A 14,057-nucleotide genomic window follows, 5' to 3' on the forward strand; every position below is an offset into this window, starting at 1 on the left:
GCTGGGGACGGAAAGGAAGGCTCAAGAAAGTGATATGAGCCCATTGGTATCACAGTGTTTGAATAAGGAAAAGAGGTCCTTGCCTTCCAGGATTTCCCACCACAGTCATACAGTCTGTAACTGTGTCTGCACCAGTTATGACATACCTGATGTCAATTGCAGCAACACATCTGGAATTCCATGGTCATGGAAAAGTGGCTCCTCATGTCAAGATTTAAGGGCTCTTTGTTTAGAAGGACAGTATAGGAGTGGTGGCAACCCACTGTCATTCCCAAGCTGTCTGTTTATTTGGGGGATGTCAACATAAATGTAACTTGGTTGTACAGTTGCACTCCAAGGCAGATGCTATTCTTTCTGCTCTCTTTCTAGAACAGACGTCTCATCAATGATGTGGTGAAGATTTATTCTATCACAGCCACTAATGCAGTTGATGGGGTGGCATCGTCATGCCGTGCCTGTGCCCTTGGTTCTGAGCAGTCAGGCTCATCCTGTGTACCCTGCCCCCCAGGCCACTACATCGACAAAGAAACCAACCAGTGCAAGGAGTGCTCAGCTGACACCTACCTGTCCATCCATCAGGTCTATGGCAAGGAGGCTTGCGTTCCCTGTGGGCCTGGAAGTAAAAGCACTCAGGTGAGTCTGCTTTGCGGTTATTTCCCAAAGCCATTCTTGGCAGGAAAACTAAAGATGTCTGCACCAGGTTTCTTCTTTGGGGCCACCAATCAGCTCCACAATAATGACACAGAGACTTGTGATTAGATTAGAATGCTCAGCCTTAGCTTAGCTCTTATTTTAATCTGTTTCTCTTTATCTATGTTTTGCCTTGGAACTTTATACGTTTTATTCTTTCTGTGTGTCTTACTTTCCTGCTGTCTCCATGTCTGGCTGGTGGCGGCTGGAGGTGTGTCCTCTCTTTCACCCTCATTCTCTTTTTTCTTCTTTCCTTCTCTTCTTCCTGAGCCTACATTCTCCTCCTATTTATTCTCTCTGCCTGCCAGACCCACCCATACTTTCTCTGACTAGCTATTGGCTATTGAGCTTTTTATTAGACCAATCAGGTGCCTTAGGCAGGCAAGGTGAAACAAATGCAGCACATCTTTACATTACTAAACACACATCCTTACATTGTTAAACAAATGCAGCACAAACAAATGTAACACACGTTTACACGGTTAAAGTAATATTCCACACATTTGCCTGGCTAAAGTAATATTCCACAACAGACTTTCTGTCTGTGGTTCTCTGAGGGGTCAGGTGGGGAGTATGTGGAATTGCTGTTGACTCTGAAAAATGCCTTTTAATTCTCCTTTCTGTTTTGTCTTCTCTGAAATTAGGTGAGCACTGAATATACACCATGCAAATGCTAGTTACCAATGACAAAACATGAGAGAAAGTGTTCAAAGAAGAATGTTTTCAAAATTAAAAATTGATATCTTGTGCACTTCCAAGATAGAAGGGTAACTGTTCTCATAAGCCAGGTATAGAAAGCTCTACAGGAAGCAGCACACATGACAGACAGCATTATAAGTGTGAAGAAAAACAGCAGTGTAGATCAGGGGACCAGTTTTACTGCTTGTGAAAGCTGGACTAATGGGAAATTGTTACTATTTCTTAAAAATATTTTCCTGTATGAAGTTAATCCATGAAAATATAGAATTAAAAACAAATCTTGACTCTTCTGAACTTTTTAAATTATTAGGGATCCTCTACATAAGTATGACAAAATATAACATTGCTGAAAGATATTTATACCTAAAACATTTGGGTAACATTTTTTCAGAGCAGTTAATACTTTCTTTTCTGAAGTATTGTTTGTTTTTTGTCTTTAAGGATCATTCCACTTGCTACAGTGACTGCTTTTTCTATTATGAAAAGGAAAACCGCAGTTTGCACTATGATTTCCGCAACCTCAGTAGTGTGGGTTCACTTATGAATGGCCCCAGCTTCACCTCCAAGGGAACAAAATACTTCCATTTCTTCAATATCAGTTTATGTGGACATGAGGTGAGTTCCGGGTGGGATGGATCTGTACTCCAGTTTTAAGACATGTTCTGGGTTAAATGGCTGACAACATCTCCATGGTAATCAACAACTAATTGCAGGTATGGAAATTTCTTTGAAATCCTATTGACAACTGGTCTCACCTGGTTCTTAGATTGTAAAGGAGCCTTATTCAACCAGCTAAACTCCAGGCCTTGTAGGCATGACTTCAATGCATCGAGTCTCTCCCTCTCCTCTCTCTTCCTGAAAGTGGGAAGGGATAAAAGTGGTTTAGGATGTTGATCTCATTTTTTAAACATAGGTAGGGTATTATGGTTTGAGAAAACTTATTGTTTTAGGATTCCCCGGGGATAGAACACACACACACACACACACACACACACACACACACACACACACACACACACACACACGTGAGGAGTATCAGTGCATTTTTCATAGGGGATGAAAAATCCTATGCCAGCCTGTCTAGAAATGGAATGCTACTAGTGTGGCTGAACCCGAGTCCAAAAGCTTCAGAATAAGAGGCAGCTGAAAACTGAGAACGTTTGCTATAAGTCCTGGGGTCCCAAGGTCAGAGAAGCTGAAGTCCTAATGTCTGTGGCAGGAGGAGAGTGTGGCAGGCTCAGGAAGAAGGAATTCTTGCCTCTGCCTTTTGCTCTATGAAGGTCCAGCCAGTTGAATGACACCTGCTCACATTCACGGTAGATCTTCCCTTCCCTCAGGCACCCAGTTCTCATGCCGGTCTCCCAAGAAACACCCTTGCAACACTCCCCCAATTTGGGTTTTTCCATTTCTCAGTATCCCTTAATCTGACTCTGTTGGCTCATAACTTGAATTCTGGTTATGTTTTTAATAAGGGGGAAAACTACCAGTAGTATTTCTGTCCGAATTCAAAATGAGGCATACAGGGTCAAATGTTAATTGATAAAGTAGTCTCTTCTGATGAATATGGGATTTATTTGGTGGGACGGAAGAAGCAGACCTTTGTTACTGTTAAGGGGATTTAATCTGTGTATTCCATATTTTCACTGATGTGTGAAACTGTAGTTTGTTGGGGGTGGGGGAGAATGCACAGCATATATACCATTAACAGAGGCAATATGTAATAAAACATTTCTCCTATATCTTTTTTTCATATTGATTGCTATATATACAGTCATAATCATTATGGATTCTGTGAGAAAGTTGTTCAAATGAAATGAAAAAAGATCTGGCTACCATAGAAGTCTTTAAATAAAATATTCACATATTTTATTTATAAATTTTGTTTTCTGAGTGTGATTGCTATCTTTTTGTCAACTTGATAAAAGCTTGAGTCATTTGGGAAGAGGGACTCTCAATTGAGAAAAATGCCTCTATAAGGCTGGCCAATAGTCACGTCTGTCAAGTGGTTGGTTTAGGAGGGCTCGGCCCAGAGTGGATCATGATGGTTGTATAAGGAAGCAGGCTGAGCAAGCCATGGGAGCAAGCCAGTAAGCAGCACCCCTCCATGGCCTCTACTTTGGCTTCTATTTCTAGGTAACTGATCTACTTCAGTTCCTGCCCTAACTTCATTGGATGACAGACAAGTTTTAGGATGAAATAAATTTCTCCCCAATTTGCTTTTGGGTATGGTGTCTTACCACAGCAATAGGACCCTAACTAAGACAATGCATGTGTCATAACCTGACTGTATATGTAGTAATTCAGTACTCACTAGCTTGATTGGGTACCCATTCACTTAGTAAATGAATGCATACCAAATACCTTCATATGAAGCAGTGAATGAGACCAATTCCATTATGCATTGTATTTCTCAATCCCATTTTGTAATACTATGTTTTCCTTCTCTCCTTTTAAATGCCTTCTTTCTCACTTTGTTTTCTTTTGTGTGAGTTTGCTATGTAGCACAGGCTGGCCTAGCACTCATTTTATAGTCCAGGCTAGCCTCAAACTCATGGGAATGCTGCAGGTATGAGCCAGGCCCAACTTTTTTATTGTTGTTGTTGTTCTCCTTTGTTTTCTTTTAGGCTCTGCCATTTCCTCTTTTTTTTTCCTGAGTACTTTCTCTCAGCTATTTTCTACTATTTTCTTGGTTACAACAATTTAGTAAAAATATTTCTCCTGTTTAGTTGTGAGAAAGCCTTGGGGAGGGAGAGATTTTGTATGTTAAAATTACCAGTTGCATTAAGAAAGAGAACTATTTATGTTTATGTGTATATACTTTCAGGTCAATAAAATAGCTTTCCAATTTTCTTTTTAGATTTCTTGGTAGAAATTGTAGAGCAAACTATAGTTTTTGTTGTTTGTTTTTTGTTTTTTGCAGTGGCCTGAAGTATATTTAAACATTATATAAACACAGCCAGCTTCTGATTGAAAGTTAAACTCTTGTATTCTTTCAAATTATTTTGTAAACAGATACACCACTGTGTCCAAGAGTAGGTTACTAAGACACCTGCAGTAACCAAAAGTCTGTAATTGATATACCCTAGGATGCTGTAGCAATATGGCTTTTAGGCCTTCTCCAACCACACCCAGACGCAGGAGGGAGAAGGGAGAGTGAGTTTCCTCCTTCATCCAAATCTTCATCAGTAGTTTGCTGTATACCCCAAATGCCTTGTTAAACTGTGAAGTGAACATTTCTTAGATGGCATTCATTTCCTGGAGTTATATGGCTTTCATCCAACACAAACGGTGCTTGTAGTGGGAGGACCAACGGGTCTGGAATAATCTCATTAACTCCCACCCTCGACTGAACATTGGAAGTACCTAGAGACTGATGCCTGGGCACCACCTACAGCAGTTAATGAGGATCTCTGTGCTGAGAAAGTAGCTCCTCTGATGAGACCCACAAGCTAATTGAGATTCAGGTTAAAGACAATCTGTGAACCTTCCACTTGTGGCTTTGCTTTCCCAGGGGAGAAAGATGGCTCTCTGTACCAACAACATCTCAGACTTTACAGTAAAAGAAGTGGTGGCAGGGTCAGATGACTACACTAATTTGGTTGGAGCATTTGTATGCCAGTCAACTATTATCCCTTCTGAAAGCAAGGGCTTCCGGGCAGCCTTGTCGTCCCAGTCTATTATCCTGGCAGACACATTTTTAGGTAAGTCTCTTTTGGTTAATACAAGCACACATATGTTTATTATTATTTTATGGTTACAATAAATTGTCATCATACTGGTGTTAACCGCACAAGATTAAAGCCTTCAGACTAATAAACTGTCATTTGGAAAAATGGTTTTAAAAAAGAGGTCTATTCGTCAATCTCAGAGTACAGAAAGACTCTGCATTTCTGTATGAATTCCTATATGTCATAATGTTTTATGAGATTATGTGCCTTTACTCAGATTCTTTAGTTTAAGTGGAAAATAATTTTAAATATAAAAACAGAGCCAGGAAGACAAATCAAGTGATTGTCACACAAGGGTGAAAAACTTGTTTTTTTGTGTGTATGCTTTTTTTTGTCCCATTGCCATGAATCAATTCTTTTTTTAACTTAAATTAGAAACAAGCTTGCTTCACATGTCAATCCCAGCCCCCTCTTCCTCCCCTCCTCTCCACCCCTCTAATTTCCCAAACTCTCCACCCAATCCTCACTCTGCTCCCAGGGAGGGTAAGGCCCTCCATTGGGGATCTCCAAAGTCTGTCATATCATCCAGGGCAGGGTCTAGACTCTCCCTCATGTGTCCAGGCTGAGACAGCATCCCTTCATGTGGAATGGGCTCTCAAAGTCCATTCATATGCCAGGGATAAATACTGATCTAGTACCTGAAGCCCTGTAGATTGCTGAGGCTACCTCACTGACACCCAAATTTAGGGGGTCTGGATCAGTCCCATGCTAGTCTCTCAGCTATCAGTCTGGGGCCCATGAGTCCCCTTGTTCAGGTCAGCTGTTTCTGTGGGTTTCACCGACCTGGTCTTGACCCCATTGCTCATCAATCCTCCCTCTCTGCAACTGGGTTCCAGGAGTTCAGTTCAGTGTTTAGCTGTGGGTGTCTGGCTCTGCTTCCATCAGCCCCTGGATGAAGGCTCTGGGATGGCATAAAAGGTAGTCATCAATCTCATTATCAGGGAGGGCATTTAAAGTAGCCTCTCCACTATTGCTTAGATTTTCAGTTGATGTCATCCTTGTAGATCTCTGACTATCTCACTAGTGTCAGATCTCTCCTCAAACCTATAATGACTCCCTGTATTATGGTACCTCTCATCCTGCTCTTTCCTGTATTCTTCTCCCAAGTCAACCTTCCTGTTCTCCATGTCCTCCTCTCCCCTCTTCTTTTCCCATTGTCTTTCTCCCAGCTTCTTCTCCCTTACCTCCATGCTCCCAATCTGCTCAGGATATCCTGTCTCATTCCCCTTCTCTGGGGTACCATGCATATCTCTCTTAGGGTCCTCCCTCTTTCCCAGACTCTCTGGTGGTGGGATTATAGGCTGGCAATCCCTGCTCCCTGTACATCTGAGTAAGTACATACTATGTTTGTTTTTTTGTGCCTGGGTTACCTCACTCAGGACGGTTTCTTCTAGTGCCATCCATTTGCCTGAAAATTTCAAGGTTCCATTGTTTTTTTTCCTCTGGGTAGTACTCCATTGTGTAAATGTACCACATTTTTTCTATCTGCACTTCAGTTGAGGGGCATCTAGGTTGCTTCCAGGTTCTGGCTACTACAAATAATGCTGCTATAAACATAGTGGAAAGGATGTCCTTGTTGTATGAATGGGCATCTTTTGGGTATATGCCTAAGAGTGGAATTGTTGGATCTTCTGGTAGACTGGATCCCATTTTCCTGAGGAATCTCTATATTGATTTCCAAAGTGGCTGTATGAGTTGGCATTCCCACCAGCAATGGAGGAGTATTCTCCTTTATCCACATCCTCTCCAGCATAAACTGCCATTCTGACAGGAGTGAGATGGTATCTCAGAGTTTTGATATGCATTTTCCTAATGTCTAAGGATGTTGAGCATTTTCTCAAGTGCCTCTCAGCCATATTAGACTCCTCTATTGAGAATTCTCTATTTAGTTCAGTCCCCCACTTTTTAATCAGAGCCTTTGGTGTTTTGGAGACTTGCTTCTTGAGCTCTTTGTGAATTTTGGGATCAGTTCTTTGTCAGATATGGGGTTAGTGATTATCTTTTCCAAATCTGTGTGGTGCCTTTTGTCTTGCTGGCTGTGGTGTGTCCTTTGCCTTACAGAAGCTACTCAGTTTCAGGAGGTCCCATTTGTTAATTGTGGATCTCAGTCTGTGCTACTGGAGTTATGTTCAGGTAGCTGTCTCCTGTACCAATTCGTTTAAGAGTATCTCCCACTTTCTATTCTAAGAGGTTCAGTGTGGCTGGATTTATGTTGAGGTCTTTGATCCATTTGGACTTAAGTTTTGTGCATGGCAATAGACATGGATCTATCCGCATTCTTCTACATTCCAGCATCCAGTTATGCCAGCACCATTTCTTGAAGATGCTTTCTTTTTTTTCCATTGTATAATTTTAGCTTCTTTCTCAAAGATCAAGTGTTCATGGGTGTGTGGGTTAATATCTGGGGTTTCAATTTGATTCCTTTGGTCTACCTGTCTATTTTTGTGCCAATACTAAGCTGTTTTCAGGACTATAGCTCTGTAATAGAGCTTGAAGTCAGGGATGGTGATGCCTCCAGACATTCCTTTATTGTACAGGGTTGTTTTGGCTATCCAGGGTCTTTTGTTTTTCCATATAAAGTTGTTTATTTTTCTTTCAAGGTCTGTGAAGAATTATGCTGGTATTTTGATGGGGATTGCATTGAATCTGTAGATTGCTTTTGACAAGATTGACATTTTTATTATGCTGATCCTACCTAACCAAGAGCATGGGAAATCTTTCCATTTTCTGGTATCTTCCTTATTTTGTTTTTCTTTAAAGACTCAAAGTTCTTGCTATACAGGTCTTTTACTTGTTTGGTTAGCGTTATCCCAAGATATTTATGTTGTTTGTGCCTATTGTGAAGGATGATGTTTCTCTGATTTCTTTATCATCCCATTTATCGTCTGTATATAATAGGGCTACTAATTTTTTTGAGTTAATCTTGTATACTGCCACTTTGCTGAAGGTGTTTATAAGCTGTAGAAGTTCCCATGTAGATTTTTTGGGTCACTTATGTAAACTATCTTATCATCTACAAATAGTGAAAGTTTGACATCTTCCTTTCCAATTTGTATCTCTTTGATCTCCTTTTATTGTCTTATTGCTCTAGCTAGAACTTCAAGTACAGTATTGAAGAGATATGGAGAGAGTGGACAGTCTTGTCTTGTTCCTGATCTTAGAGGAAGTGCATTGAGTTTCTCTCCATTTAGTTTGATGTTGGCTGTTGTTTTACTGTGTATTGCTTTTATTATGTTCAGGTATGTTCATGTTATGCCTGATCTCTCTAGGACCTTTATCATGAAGGGGTGTTGGATTTTGTCAAAGGCTTTTTCATCATCAAGTGAGATGGTCATGTGGTTTTTCTTTTACAGTTTGTTTACATGGTGGATTACATTGATAGATTTTTGTACGCTGAACCATCCTTGTGTCCCTGGGATAAAGCCTACTTGATCATGTTGGATGATTTTTCTGATGTGTTCTTGGATTCTGTTTGTCAGCATCTTATTGAGTATTTTTGCATCAATGTTCATGAGGGATATTGGTCTGTAGTTCTCTATTAGTTGTGTCTTTGTGTGGCTTAGGTACCAAGATAATTGTAGCCTCAAAAAGTTTGGCAATAAACCTTCTGCTTCTATTGTGTGCAACACTTTGAGGAGTTCTGGAATTATCTGTTCTTTGAATTTCTGGTAGAATTCTGCACTGATGCCATCTGGGCCTGGGCTTTGTTGTTGTTGTTGTTGTTGTTGTTGTTGGGAGACTTTTGATTATTGATTTAATATTGGTAAGTGATACCTATCCAGAAAATTGTCCATTTCCTTTAAATTTGTAAAATTTTTTGGAGTACATGTTTTCAAAGTATGACCTGATGATTCTCTGGATTTCCTCAATGTCCATTGTTATGTTCCCCTTTTCATTTCTGATTGTGTTAATTTTCATGTTCTCTCCCTGCCTTTTGGTTAGTTTGGATAAAGGTTAGACTATCTCATTGGTTTTCTTGAAGAACAAACTCTTTGCTATATTGATTCCTTGTATTATTTTCTTTGTTTTGACTTTACTGATTTCAGCCCTCAATTTGATTATTTCCTGGCATCTACTACTCTGGGGTGAGTTTGCTTCTTTTTGTTCTAGAGCTTTAAGTTGTGCTGTTAATTCTCTAGTGTTACTATTCTCCAGTTTCTTTATATGAACACTTAGTGCTATGAACTTTTCTGTTAGTACTGCTTTAAAAGTGTCCCATAAGTTTGGGTATGTTGTGTCTTCATTCTCATTGAATTCAAGGAAGTGTTTAATTTCTTTATTTCTTCCTTGACCCAGGAATGATGCATTTGTTCCTTTTTCAATTTCCATGAGTTTGTAGGGTTTCTGCAATTAGTGTGGCTGTTGAATTCTAACTTTAAAGAATGGTGGTCTGATAAGAACCAGGAGTTATTCCAATTTTTTGTACTTGTTGAGGTTTGCTATGTTGCCATGTATGTGGTCAATTTTAGAGAAGGTCCTATGTGAAACTGAGAAGAAGGTATATTGTTTGTGTTTGGATGGAATGTTGTATAGATGTTTGTTAAACCCAATTGGGCTATAAGTTCTGCTAGTTCCTTTGTTTCTTTGTTAAGTTTCTGTTTGGTGGTCCTGGATAGTGGTTAGAGTGATGTGTTAAAATCTCCTACTAAAACTATGTGAGGTCTTATGTGTGATCTGAGTTTTAGTAATGTTTCTGTTACGAATGTGGGTGCCTCTGTACTTGGGGCATAGATGTTCAGAATTGAGACTTCTTCCTGATGGATTTTTCCTGTGCTGAGTATGAAATGACCTCCTTCACCAGCTTCTTTCTTGGGTCCATTTTAATGGAAAATCTTATTCTAACCATTTACTCTGAGGTAATGCCTGTCTTTGAAGTTGAGGTGTGTTTCTTGCATGCAGGAGAAGGTTGGATCCTGTCTTTGTATCCATTATGTTAGCCTGTGTTTTTTTTATAGACAAACTAAGACCATTAATATTGAGGGAACTTAAGGACCACTGAGTGTTAATTCTTGCTTTTTTAAAATTTGTTGTTGTTGTTGTTATTGTTTGTGGATTTACCCTGCTTTTTCTTTTGGCTTTTGGTAAAGTGGTATTATGTATTGCCTATGTTTTTGTTAGTGTAGTTAACTTCCTTAGGTTGGAGTTTTCCTTCAAGTACTTTCTGTAGGGCTAGATTAGTGGATATATATTGTTTAAATCTGGTTTTGTCGTGGAATACCTTGTTTTCTCCATCTATAGTGATTGAAAGCTTTGCTTGGTTTAGAAGTCTGGGCTGCCATCCATGGTCTCTTATTGTTTGTAGAATATCTATCTAGGACTTTCTGGCTTTCAGAGTTTCCATGGAGAAGTCAGGTGTGATTCTGATAGATTTGCCTTTATATGTTGCTTGGCCTTTTTCCTTTGCTGCTTTCTTTATTCTGTATTTTGGTGATTTAATTATTATGTGACAAGGGGACTTTTGTTTTGGTCCACTCTATTTGGTGTTCTGTAGACTTCTTGTAGTTTCATTGGCATGTCTGTCTTTAGGTTGGGGAAGTTTTCTTCTATGATTTTGCTGAATATGCTTTCTGCACCTTTGAAGTGGGTTTCTTCACCTTCTTCTATACCTATTATTCTTAGGTTTGGTCTTTTCATGGTGTCCCATATTTCCTGGATATTTTGTGTTAGGAATTTGTTAGACTAAAGATCTTCTTTGGTCAATGAATGTATTGCTTCTAGTATATCTTCAATGCCTAAGATTCTCTCTTCCATATCTTGTATTCTCTTGTTTATGCTTGCATCTGTAGTTCCTGATCATTTACCCACCATTTCTAATTCCAGCATTCCTTTAGACTGTGTTTTTTAATTGTCTCTATTTCATGTTTCAAACCTTTCACTGTTTTAATTGTTTCTTGCAAGTTTTGGTTTGTTTTTTATTCCATTTCTTTAAAGGATTTTCTCATTTCTTCTTTTAGGGTCCCTGTCATCTTCATGAAGTTGTTTTTAAGGTCATTCTCTTCTTCTTCATCTGTGTTGAGATGTTCAGTCTTGCTGGTATAGAGTCCCTATACTCTGGTGGTGCCATATTGATTTTTCTGTTGTTGAATGTATTCTTATATTGTTGTCCTCTCATCATTTCTTCCAGTGTGTACAGGTGAGGTCTCTTCCTCTCCTGGTGGGTACCAGTCCAAGGTTCTCTTTTGGTGGGTACAAGCAGGTCTAAAACTGTAATGGGTCTGAGGCATTCCCTCTCCCTGTGGGTCAGAGCTGGATTATCATAGTGCAATCAGCAGTCTCAAGGTTGTTTGGTTCCCTGGGAGAGAGTCCACCTGCCTGTAGTCCCCAGGCCTGGAGATCCCAGTGTACTGAGCTTCAAGCTTCAGCACCAAGGTCAGCTACCAGGCTCCACCTCATTGCCAGTTTAATTCTATGTGAGCGGGAAAACCTGTCTGTGTGATTAACCAAATTCGGTCTTTGTTCCTGGAAAGTAGTTGGTCAAAGTTTTCTGTGTTATTTTCTTTCTTTCTTTCTTTCTTTCTTTCTTTCTTTCTTTCTTTCTTTCTTTCTTCCTTCCTTCCTTCCTTCCTTCCTTCCTGTCTTTCTTTCTTTCTTTTCTTTTGTTGATGGATGGGGGGTTATGGTTTCACTATCCTGCCCAGACAAACTGTAGGCATGAAAGCACCAGGCTTTGTAAAATAAGCATGGGAGATCACAATATTGGATATATTTTGAAACATTAGGACTAGAAGAGACCTTCAAAACTATCTAAATCACTGTATATTTTGTATGAAATCTAGGAAAACAACACCATGCCCAGGGTGGTAAAATACACTAGATTACCTGACTGAGGCTTAGGATTTATTTATTTTTTTCTACTTGTACTCACCAGGAGTGCCTTAATTTAATACTTCTGGCATGGCTGTCAAAGTAAAACCATTTTGTACTTAGAGATACAGACACTAAATAAACTTAGATGTCCCTGTTGCTTCATAGCTTGTTTGTCAATGTTGTCTAGGAGTCACAGTTGAAGCTGCCTTGCAAAATGTTAATATCAAGGAAGATATGTTCCCAGTGTCACCAAGTCAAATACCAGATGTGCATTTCTTTTATAAGTAAGTGAAGATATTTCTTTCTGTGACAATTTTTTTGAATAAAGATCTCATACATCTGAATCTCTAGATTTTGGCGCCTACTCTGGGTTATAATTTCCTAGTGACAAGAAAACATAGTGTTGCTTCGGGGTGCTTAGCATGGCAGTTTGTGCTTAATAGATAATAATAAATGTGGGGATTAAATGTATTGACAAAAAAGTGAGAAATGTGGAATATTTTGAGAGTCTTGTATAATTCCCTGCTTGCATACTTGTGCGCGTGCGCGCGCACACACACACACACACACACACACACACACACACACACACACACACACTTTGAGCAATCAGAGGGCTTTGGCTCATGGCCTAAGTAGTAAGTAGTAATTACCTCTTTTTTTTCACATCAAAACACCAGCCTGATGTTTTGACATGACTGACCCCTGTTTTCCTCAAAAGGCTTTTGTTTTTAATTGTGATTGGAATTATAGTAATTTTACTAAATGCCTTCATGACAGGCCATCATTTTACCTGGGAAAATTGTCCACTTCACATAGTTAGTAAAAGCCAATACACTGAATTTGTGTTAAGTTACACATTAATAACCTTTAATACACTTTTGCCTTTTTGTTTGTTCATGGAGCAGGAGAGCCATTCTGTCCATGACACTTTTGTACTGATTATCTGTGTCGTATTTGATCTTTAATGTAGCACCTGCTTTATAACAGGTCTTCTGCAGCCACCACATCTTGTATTAATGGACGGTCGACTGCTGTGAAGATGCGGTGTAATCCCATGAGATCTGGTGCAGGCGTGATTTCAGTCCCCAGGTATTCACCTCTACTATGTGGTCATTTAATGTTGAATTCATTTTTTAGAGGCAGAGCTGTCTGGAATGTCACTATTAATACATATTCCTATGGAAATAAGACAGAAGCAGAACAAAAGAACCAGTGCATTTGTTGTAGGGATGTCAGGGTTTAAATGAACAGATTCTTGTCACTGTCTCTACCTTCTGGTCTCTTTAATGACATCCGCTTGTCCCTTGAGTGTCTGACTCTCTTCAACATGATTTAGGCAGTCAACAGCTAATTACACTGTTTATATGCTTGCTCTTCTTCCCACTGTTTATAATTTTCCTTTAATTGGTTAGGAACAGTCCTGGTTCTTAGAACGAGAGCAACAATTACCTGCCTGGGCGTTAAAGTTCCTGAACTCAGCAATCTAACCTCTCTGTGAGTTGTGATTCCTTTTTCTGCCAGCCAATGGGGTCTTGAAGACACTTTCAGATCCATTCTGAAGCTCAGTTTTCTGAATAACTGTAGCAGAATCATCAAGGTAAATCTGACCTGTAGGACACAATGCAGAATATTCAACTGATTGACATTGAGGGGCCAGTTCTCTTGGTCTGTATTTGATAGATCCTGTTAAGCTTTGGTGGGACTACTAGCACCTAATTCCTAGGCACCTAAACTCCTAATCTGAACACAGCCTATTTTTACAAGTAACATTTAGGTGTCTAAGTATTTTCAATGTATTGTTCAGCATGTTTATTATTGTTAATAATTAAATGACCTTTCTATTAGTTTGTTTAGCAATTCTCTGTTCAACTCAAAACCATATATTTTAAAAAGAAAATGATATTTTGTAACCCTCCTATTTATCTCACATGGAGAATATTGTTATATACCCTAAACTACTAGCAATCATAACATCAGTAACAGTAATTCTGGCTTCTTTGGGGGATATACAGGAATACTAGCCTTCACTTCTCATCAGCTGCCTCTCTTAGTTTACATGGCTCTACCAATTAGTTTTTTTCCACCTATTTAAGGCAAGAGAAGACTGTGGTTAGAAAACAGAGGAACAGA

The 14,057-nt window shown here is 39.3% G+C and overlaps 1 protein-coding gene across 3 annotated transcripts in view; it reads left to right on the forward strand.

Moving 5' to 3' along the window:
- The window catches only part of Elapor2 (endosome-lysosome associated apoptosis and autophagy regulator family member 2), a 169,030-nt gene that overhangs the window by 130,570 nt on the left and 24,403 nt on the right, over positions 1–14,057 (forward strand). For 2 of the 3 annotated variants that reach the window (XM_005083587.4, XM_040728791.1), the window contains 5 exons: positions 370–633; positions 1,831–2,004; positions 4,901–5,090; positions 12,112–12,208; positions 12,915–13,016. In XM_005083587.4, coding sequence (XP_005083644.1) covers positions 370–633; positions 1,831–2,004; positions 4,901–5,090; positions 12,112–12,208; positions 12,915–13,016 — 827 coding nt within the window. Of the gene's footprint in view, positions 1–369; positions 634–1,830; positions 2,005–4,900; positions 5,091–12,111; positions 12,209–12,914; positions 13,017–14,057 lie in introns of those variants that run through there. The other variant, XM_040728792.1, reaches the window with a different exon arrangement.

This window comes from Mesocricetus auratus, unplaced genomic scaffold (assembly GCF_017639785.1).
Source record: "Mesocricetus auratus isolate SY011 unplaced genomic scaffold, BCM_Maur_2.0 Super-Scaffold_100019, whole genome shotgun sequence".
NCBI classification, from domain to species: Eukaryota; Metazoa; Chordata; class Mammalia; order Rodentia; family Cricetidae; genus Mesocricetus; species Mesocricetus auratus.